Here is an 8,820-nt window from a genome sequence, read left to right as displayed (position 1 = left end):
ATCCATCTAGTACCTCATTTCCTGGCTATATAGAATTTCTCCCAAGTCTAGCTCTCCCAGAATATTGCACTCCTGCTCCTAAAACATTACCTCATTCTGCGTAGTTACAAGATCATTCCCGAGATGGTATTTCATGACTTATTACTCATTTGAGAAATTCTGCATTTATTTATGCAGACCTTCTTAGAACCTTGAGTGGACTGGTGTACATTTGGTTAGCCAAAGATAAGCATGCCGTCAGGAGCTCTCAACAAGAAAGTGGGACGGTCTTCAGGAAACATCAGCCCAGTGGAAAAGGACCAAGTTCTCCAGCTATGTTTGCTTCACATCCTTGCCTTAAGAAAGAAGCCTCATTTATCTTCTTCTCCTGTTAACCTCTGCAGTCACCCAGCTGGAAACCATCTCTCTATCTTCTGGAAACCTCTTCCAGTATTTTTGATAATTTTGTTATTGCCCTGAGTTTTAACTACGTGAAAAGGTTTCTTTTTCTGTTAGTTGCACATAGTAGATGCTCTAAATCAGAGTTCTGCAAACTTTTCCTGTAAAGGACCAGACAGGAAGTATTTTAGGCTTTGAAGACAATATGATCTCTTTTACAACTACTCATCTCTGCCTTTGTAGCAAAAAAACAGCCACAGACAATATGTAAATTAATGAACGTGGCAGAGTTTCAATAAAACTTTATTTACAAGAACAGGCAGCTGTCAGTTTTGCCTAATCGACCACAGGTGGGTCTCCATGAACTTAAAATAATGAAGTCACTAAAGATGCATAGTCTTGTCAATTTGATGTTGTGATTATTTCCTATACATTATGTGTATATTGTCTTCTGGGATACCAATGCATACATGCATATTTGTCCTTCTTGTTTTGCTGTTATTCTTCGATGAAAAATTAAATAAATGCTCTGCTAATATTTCTGCAAAAGGAGCATTTGTTATGAGGCAGGTTTTTGAGATGGAAAAGAGTGGGATATTGTTGGAATTATAACACACAATCTATTAATCTAAAGGAGTTTAAAGCTACCCATGGTTTTTTGACATAGCATTATTATGGTAAACTCGGTTCAAAAGGAAATAATTTTTGTCTAGACAATAATCTAGGAATGTCAGGACAAGGCAAAAAGAGAAGATCAATCCTTTCAGAAATTCTGTGACTGACTGAGCATGGTGGCTCATGCCTGCAATATCAGCACTTTGGGGGACTGAGGTGGGAGGATTACTTGAGCCCAGGAGTTAGAGACCAGCCTGAGCAATTGTATTAGTCCATTTTCATACTGCTATAAAGAAATACCAGAGACTGGGTAATTTATCGAGAAAAAGAGATTTAATGGACTCACAGTTTCACATGGCTGGAGAGGCCTCACAATCATGGTAGAAGGCAAAGGAGGAGCAAAGGCACATCTTACATGACAGCAGGCAAGAGAGCATGTGCAGGGGAACTCCCATTTATAAAACCATCAGATCTCATGAGACTTATTCACTACCACAAGAACGGCATGGGAAAAACCTGTCCCCATGATTCAATGACCTCCCACTGGGTCCCTCCCATGACCTGTGGGGATTATGGGAGCTATAAGTCAAGATGAGATTTGGGTGGAGACACAGACAAACCATATCAGCAATATAGTTAGACCCTGTCTATAATTTAAAAAAGAAGAAATACTGTGACTGATGTGAACACATTAGTTAATTGACCATTTCCCAAATTGTGTGTATTGCCTGTCAATAAAAACAGGATTAGTTTAAATGAAGACATGAATGGACTCCACATAATTTGGCTATTTTTGTCACTTCATATAATTGATCAAGAAATGATTGAAAATGTATAAAATGAACAAAAAGTATAGCATACATTAAAAAGAAGATAAGAATCACTCCAGATCTCGCCACCTAACAGTAACTCTCTCAGCCTTTGGAAACCAATTATGTCCAAGAGAAGGTGTATATTAGTCTCAGAGTCCAGTAACACAAATATACATATGTATTTCAATTTAAATAATCATGCTATGTTTGAAACCATTTTCTATTCAGCCTTTTCTACTTGGCATCATCCTCAGAGCTATTTGTATAATGTTATAAATTCCATCTTGGCAAATCCAATAGATACTATGCTGCATCTTCTTTTAAGTCCATTTAAGCATGATTTGATGGGAGCTAAATGGGATCCCTTCCTAGAATGCTTCTCTCTTGGAGTTGGTAACTTCACATTCTTCTGGTTTTCCTTCTCCCTCTCAGTGTTCTCCTCATCCTCCTTTCTACTGGGTCCTCCTCTAATCAGTTTCTAAGTGCTGGACTTGCTGATGGTGTGTGTTGGGTACTCTCAGCTCTCTCCACAGAGTCTCCATGGATAATCTCGACTGTTCCTCATCACCTTGCTGATGATGTATGCATTGACTTCTCCTTCTCAGATCCATTTTCTGAGCTCCCACTTTCTCCTTGATTTCTGTAAGTATGCGTCTCACAACTCATTATGTCCAAATGTGAATCCTTTATTTCCATCTTATTATTATGTTTCACCATTCCCAGTTTCTCTAGCTTGATAAGGAGTCTACTACCTACCTGGCACCTTATGTTAGAAGTCTGGAGTCATCATGAAGACCACTTCAATAGTTGAATTCCATTCCATTTTCCATTTTCACTTTCCATTCCATCTTCATTGCACATCTCTTCAAAGTGGTCTTGATTTCCGAATATCATAGAGACAAATGTGGGATATTTCAATGTACTGAGTTGTAAAACAATACTCAGATCCCTGCAGCCGACAGAGTATATCAGACAGAATTGCACTCAGATTCAGATAACAGAAAAGCAACATTATTCCAGCTTCAGTGCTGAGCCGTGAGCTGGTGTGATGGCTCAATGATAACCTTAGGTAGCTAGGCTCATCCCCTCTTTTCCTAAGGATGAAGCAACCACATCCCTAGGCTCCAGGCTTTCATCCTCAGGCTTTATGGTTACAAGATAGTGCAACAACTCCATGCTTCAAGATCCCTAGTCCAGGAAAAAGAAGAAAGAGCAAAGGAGTGAAGGTTTTGCAAGTAAATCTTTGTCTTTTTATATCAAAGAGTTTGTAGTCTCAGCCACCCAAGGCAGCAAGGGAATCCAGGGGCATTGATGGGTTTAATCAGTCTTATTACTTTTCTGAGCGAGCTCAAGTTCTGTTTATTGAAAAAAAGAAGGAGATATGGATAGTGGGTAGGCAAGAGACAGTGGTTGTCCTGGTGAGTCAGGCACTAATAAAATTATTCAACGTCACTGCTGTCTCCGAAGCAAAAACCCTGATGCTCAAGTACTGAAGCCAGCTGAGAAGTGCTCAGTGCTCTGACAAACTCTGTCATCATCATCATCATCATCATCATCATCCTATCATCAATAACATCTTCTATATTAACAGCCCAAATCACAGGGAAAGGATAAGAAAAATAATTAATATCTGGAATTCAAGCTTGCCTCTTGATGGGAGCTGTATTAGGTGAGATATTGGTCAGGTGAAAGCCTTGAGTAGTAGAGTCTTAACATCTTTGACAAATGTGCATATTTCATGGTGGTGGCCATGACCTATATCCAAAATTAATTTGGAATGCTGAATTGCCTGGATACTCCCAAAATTGTTCTCATTCTCAGTCTGAATCATTTTGTAACACAAATTCATTTTAGAAAACAGAACTATGAGGATTTTTTCATCAACTAGACACTGCCAAAGAGGTGAAGGATAATTCTGTCTCTCAACAGATGGTTAAACCATGAGCAAAACAAACAAAATATTCTCTCTTTCCCGGATGGAATTGCTGCTGCTAACCAAACATGGTGGCGTATGAACTTGGAATCATAACAATGTCAATAAGTTTACGAAGGATCATCCATGCTGTCTTCTGATAAGGCTATGTGAGACAATGATGCATTATGAGATACTTGGCCAAGGTGAAGAGTTCAAAATGTGGTTGGGAATGTCTGGACACATCTTGTTTTCTTGTCTGTCTGTTTGCAAACACTCTCTTCTCACTGTGCGGCTCAATGGATTCATTTCACTGGCCTCATGAATGCTCAGCCTTGACCAAATGCTTCAACACACAAACGAGTGTTAACCTCTGAATAATTTGTCATCTACAATGAGATACCTCTTCACACCCACAAAGATGGCTAGAGTAAAAAATCGGATAATAACAAGAGATGGAAAGGATGTGGAGAAGTCAGAATGCTCATACACTGCTGGTGGGTATGCAAAATGGTATGGTGGCTTTGGAAAATATTCTCAGAGTTCCTCAAATTATGTAAATTACTACAGCCACTATGGAGAAGATTATGGAGTTCCTCAAAATCCTAAAAGTAGAACTACTATATGATCCAAGTATTCCGCTGCTAGGGAAAGAAGCAGAGAAATAAATAAATAAATAAACCTGTACATCAAAGAGATATATCTGCATGCTTATGTGTACTGCAGCATAAGTCATGATAGCCAAAATATGGATTTAGCCTAAGTGCCCATCAATGGACAAATGGATAAGGAAAATATGGTATATGTACACAATGGAATATTATCCAGCCATAAGAAGAATGACATCCTGTCATTTGCAGCAACATGGATGAAACTGGATGCCATTATGTTAAATGAAATAAGCCAAGCACAGAAAGACAAATATTGCATATTTTCACTGATTTATGGGAGCTAAAAAAGTGGTTCTCATGAAGATAGTGACTATAGTGATGGTTACCAGAGGCCAGAAGGGGAAGGGGGGGATGAAGGGTAAATAAAAGAATATAAATGTATTTATTACCACTGAACTGCACACTTACAAGTGGTAAAGAAGGTACATTACATATGTATATTTTACCTAGATAAAAATAAATTTCAAAATAAAATCACGTTCTTCTCACCACTTACTGCTGAGTTATTGTTAGAATAATGAACTAGTACTACAGGTAAGGCATGTACCTACGTAAGTAGTAAAATAGAGACAACAAGAATAGTTCAGTGGAATGTAGAACACAGGGAATCTAGTCTGGTCAAATATAATTTTATTGGTGTTGAGTTATATACAAATTCTACTTAACTGGGCTTTCCCATGAAACACGTTACATAGAAACAGCTAACAATCATTACAATACCAAGTGAAACTGACCCTGAAACTCATGTTCTTTGCAAATCTCAATTATTGATTTTAGTTGGGATAAGAACTTAGAAGGATAGGTGCTGAGTGTTACCCAGGAAAAAAGGTACAAAGGATAACAGGAAATAATTTGAATATCTATGCGATGCCAGGAAAAAGCAAAATCCTTCCTTATCATTCTACTGTTTTGTTGGGATAATAAATTACCACAGACATCTGGTGGTAAACATTTAATTAGCAACCTAAAGATAGCTAGAATTAACCAGACCAAGTAATTGATCCCAGGAAGCTGAAGATAACTGGCCTATGCCAGGGAGTTGAATAACTATTTTCCTCAATGCAAAATTCCAACCTCATGTTAGAAATATTACCTCATACAATAGATATCTACTTTATCCAAGTGAATTATTAACTAGAGATAACGAGATGAAGCCAGTACTTGAAATAAACAAATTCTTTTCAACACTACTTCTTATGTCTTAGTGACATAAAACTAGACATTTAGTGGTACCTAGGCAAAGAGTTGAATAAAAAACTAGCAATTACTAGGAAAACTGGTTAACATAGAAAGTTTAGTAACGATTCTAGTCAACTCTGTGTTCTTACTTTTTTAGGATTGTTGACCAGGTACGATGGATATGGTAACTAGAGTTACCTGAGTAAGAGTTAAATACAGAATCCTCCATAAAACCAGAATAACTGGTTGAAGACAAGAAGTATAGCATTGCATTCTCCTCAACATTTCTCATTTCTTTTTGGAATAATGAGTTAGTTCTGTCAGTGGGTAGTAGTACCTAGATTATTACAAAGCAAGAAATAAGAAGAGATGTCTAGAATAAATATTTGATACCAGGATGGTGAAAAACACATTATTTTCAAAGAGAAACTCTAATTTCCTGTGTGATTAATGAGTTAGAATAAGTTAGTAGTGGAGATACCTCTATGAGATTTGGATTTCATTTTGGGGATGCGATACACACTCAACAGATGAACTACTGGGTCATATGGTAGATCTATTTTGATTTTCCAAGGAACCATTACACTGTTTTTCATAACGGCTGTACCAGTTACATGTCTGTCAACAGCGTGTAAAGGTCCCTTTTTCTGCACACCCTAAAAGTTTCATTTTCTCCACACCTTTGCCATCATTATCTTTTGTCTCTCGACTTTTTGATAATAGCCGTCATAACAGGTGTGAGGTGATAGTTCATTGTGGTTTTCATTTGCATTCTATGATTATTAATGATGTTGAACACATTTTCATGTACCTGACTGCCAGTTGTGGGTTTTCTTTCAAGAAATGCCTATTCAAGTCCTTTGCCTATTTGTTAACCAGACTATTTATTTATTTGCTATTGAGATGTGTGAGTTCTTTATATATTTTGGATATTAACTCATTATTAGGTATATGGTTTGCAAATAGTTTCTCCCAAACCATAGCCTGCCTTTTCATTTTGTTGACTGTTGACTGTGCAGAAGCTTTTAGTTTCCAGGCTGCCCACTTGCCCTACATATTTCAGCTTCCTAGAACCCCACAGTGTGTGAATGTGTGAGCCAATTGCTTAGAATAAACTGTATCATATATATAATATTATTCATAAATACTACATGATAGTAAATTTATATTTATGATATATAATATTACACACACACACACACAAAGTATCCTGTGGTTTAGTTTCTCCTACTCTGAGGAACCCAGCCTGATACAGATACCCAGCTGAGCGAGTGTGTTTGCTGATCTTGACCTCTGGAAGCCAGTGCTTTAAACCATGAGAATGAAAAATTGTGAGGCACTGTGTGGATGCTGGGAGAAGTATGTGAGATGGAAAAGTTCTTTCATGGCATCCAAGAAGTGAATGATCCTCAAGGTGTAGCAGAGGAATTTGTAGGAGAGAGGGATGATTGACGTCTTCGTATAGCCCTCCATCCATCCCAGTTAGCATGGAGGGATTTTAGGTAGGTCATAGAGAAACTGGGTAATGATGGCAGGTGTGGAGGAACAGAATGTACCACTGAATGGGGGTTCCAGGGGAAACATGTGGTGGAAATATCCTCCCTTGCCACATGATCTGCCAAAATTGAACATGGGGAGTTTAGGAGGGGTGACATGTCAGTTTGGGAACTATCTTCAGGGGTGCTAACCCAAATCTCCCTTTCTCCAACCAGAGCACCTTGCATTCCTCATCAGATGTCACCCCCACCCCGACTTCCTCCACCATGTCCTGATGGTGCTTTGTGACGTGTAAAGCCTTCCTTCCTGCCCAGGGCTACCATTGGCTGGGTAGTGGAGTGTTGACCAATCACAGCTCAGTGACGTGATCGCCTCATTGTCCTGGATCACGGGAGGGGTATATACAGGGAGGCCAGGCAGCCTGGAGTTAGTCGACCGTTGGGAGACGTTGAGCGGCGGAAGATGAGTCCAAAGCCGAGAGCCTCCAGACCTCCGGCCACGGCCAAGGAGTCACGAAAGAGCAAGTCCTCCCTCGAGCTGAGCCCCAGTCGCCCGAAGAAGAAGGTGAGTGACCCTCCCAAGCTCCTCCTCGTCTTCCCCTCGCCTCCTTCCTCACAAGAATCCTCTCTGGTCCTCACCTGGCACAACCCCCCAACCCGGCCCGCACCGCTTCTGAGGACACGTCCCTGTTCCCAGCCTCCTCCACCCTCGTCCCTAAACCAGAGCCCTTCTGTGATCTCCCTGTTGTCCTTCCAGACTACCAAGGTGGCCACGAAGGGGAAAGCAGCCCGTGGAAGGAGAGGCGGGAAGAAAAGGGCCACAAAAAAGATGGCGGCTGTGATGGCACCTGAGGCGGGGAGCGGGCCAGTGACACCCGGCCCCAGTGACCAGCCCAGCCAGGAGTTCCTTCAGTACGAGCTGCCACTGGCAGAGCTAGTGAGCGAGGGGACCCAGCACGACCCACTGAGTCAGGAGACCAAGCTGGAGGAACCACTGAGTGAGGAGACCGAGCTGGAGGAACCACTGAGTGAGGGGTGGCCAACTACACCCCTAGCTCCCTGAGCAGCCACTAAGTTCAGGCCCAGCCGCCAGACCTCAGAAATCTCACCAGCAGGGTGCTTAGCTTGGTGAGAACAATAAAATGAATGTGTTGCAAACTGCTCTGAGTGACTCCATGTTGTCTGGTGGTGGGGAGGGAGGGAGGGAGGAAGAGGAGGTGTGTGGGGAGGGAGGGAGGAAGAGGAGGTGTGTGGGGAGGGAGGGAGGAAGAGGAGGTGTGTGGGGAGGGAGGGAGGAAGGAAGAGGTGGTGTGTGGGGAGGGAGGGAGGGAGGGAGGAAGAGGTGGTGTGTGGGGAGGGAGGGAGGGAGGGAGGAAGAGGTGGTGTGTGGGGAGGGAGGGAGGAAGAGGTGGTGTGTGGGGAGGGAGAAAGGAAAGAAGGAAGAGGTGGTGTGTGGGGAAGGAGGGAGGGAGGAAGAGGTGGTGCGTGGGGAAGGAGGGAGGGAGGAAGAGGTGGTGTGTGGGGAAGGAGGGAGGGAGGAAGAGGTGGTGTGTGGGGAGGGAGGGAAGTGGGGTCCCGCGGGGTTGAGGTCAGAGGAACAGATCACAGTTAGCTAGACAGGAGGATAAGGATTGCGTCATGGCTGAGCACTGGAGAAAAATTTCCCCTTCACAGGATGACTCCGCTTCTTGTAAGGTTTGTTTCTTCATGCAATCTTGCTAGCACATACACCAAGTACCAAGAACTGGATTCTACCT

At 41.7% G+C, this 8,820-nt stretch overlaps 1 protein-coding gene across 1 annotated transcript; it reads left to right on the top strand.

The window, feature by feature from the left end:
• The first annotated feature begins 7,275 nt into the window (after nt 1-7,275).
• Nucleotides 7,276-8,221, top strand: LOC129475853 (variable charge X-linked protein 3-like). The gene is made up of 2 exons (XM_055268256.2): nt 7,276-7,628; nt 7,821-8,221. The coding sequence occupies exons 1-2, from the start codon at nt 7,527-7,529 to the stop codon at nt 8,124-8,126; spliced, it is 408 nt and encodes a 135-aa protein (XP_055124231.1). The 5' UTR covers nt 7,276-7,526; the 3' UTR covers nt 8,127-8,221.
• The last annotated feature ends 599 nt before the right edge of the window (nt 8,222-8,820 follow it).

This window comes from Symphalangus syndactylus, chromosome X (assembly GCF_028878055.3).
Source record: "Symphalangus syndactylus isolate Jambi chromosome X, NHGRI_mSymSyn1-v2.1_pri, whole genome shotgun sequence".
Classification (NCBI taxonomy): domain Eukaryota; kingdom Metazoa; phylum Chordata; class Mammalia; order Primates; family Hylobatidae; genus Symphalangus; species Symphalangus syndactylus.
This window is presented reverse-complemented; position numbering and strand designations above follow the sequence as displayed.

Excerpts from the sequence above, each read along its gene's own strand:
- LOC129475853 (XM_055268256.2), top strand. The coding sequence starts at position 7,527 with ATGAGTCCAAAGCCGAGAGCCTCCAGACCTCCGGCCACGGCCAAGGAG. Across the intron at positions 7,629-7,820 it reads CCAGTCGCCCGAAGAAGAAG|ACTACCAAGGTGGCCACGAA; the intron begins GTGAGTGACCCT and ends TTGTCCTTCCAG.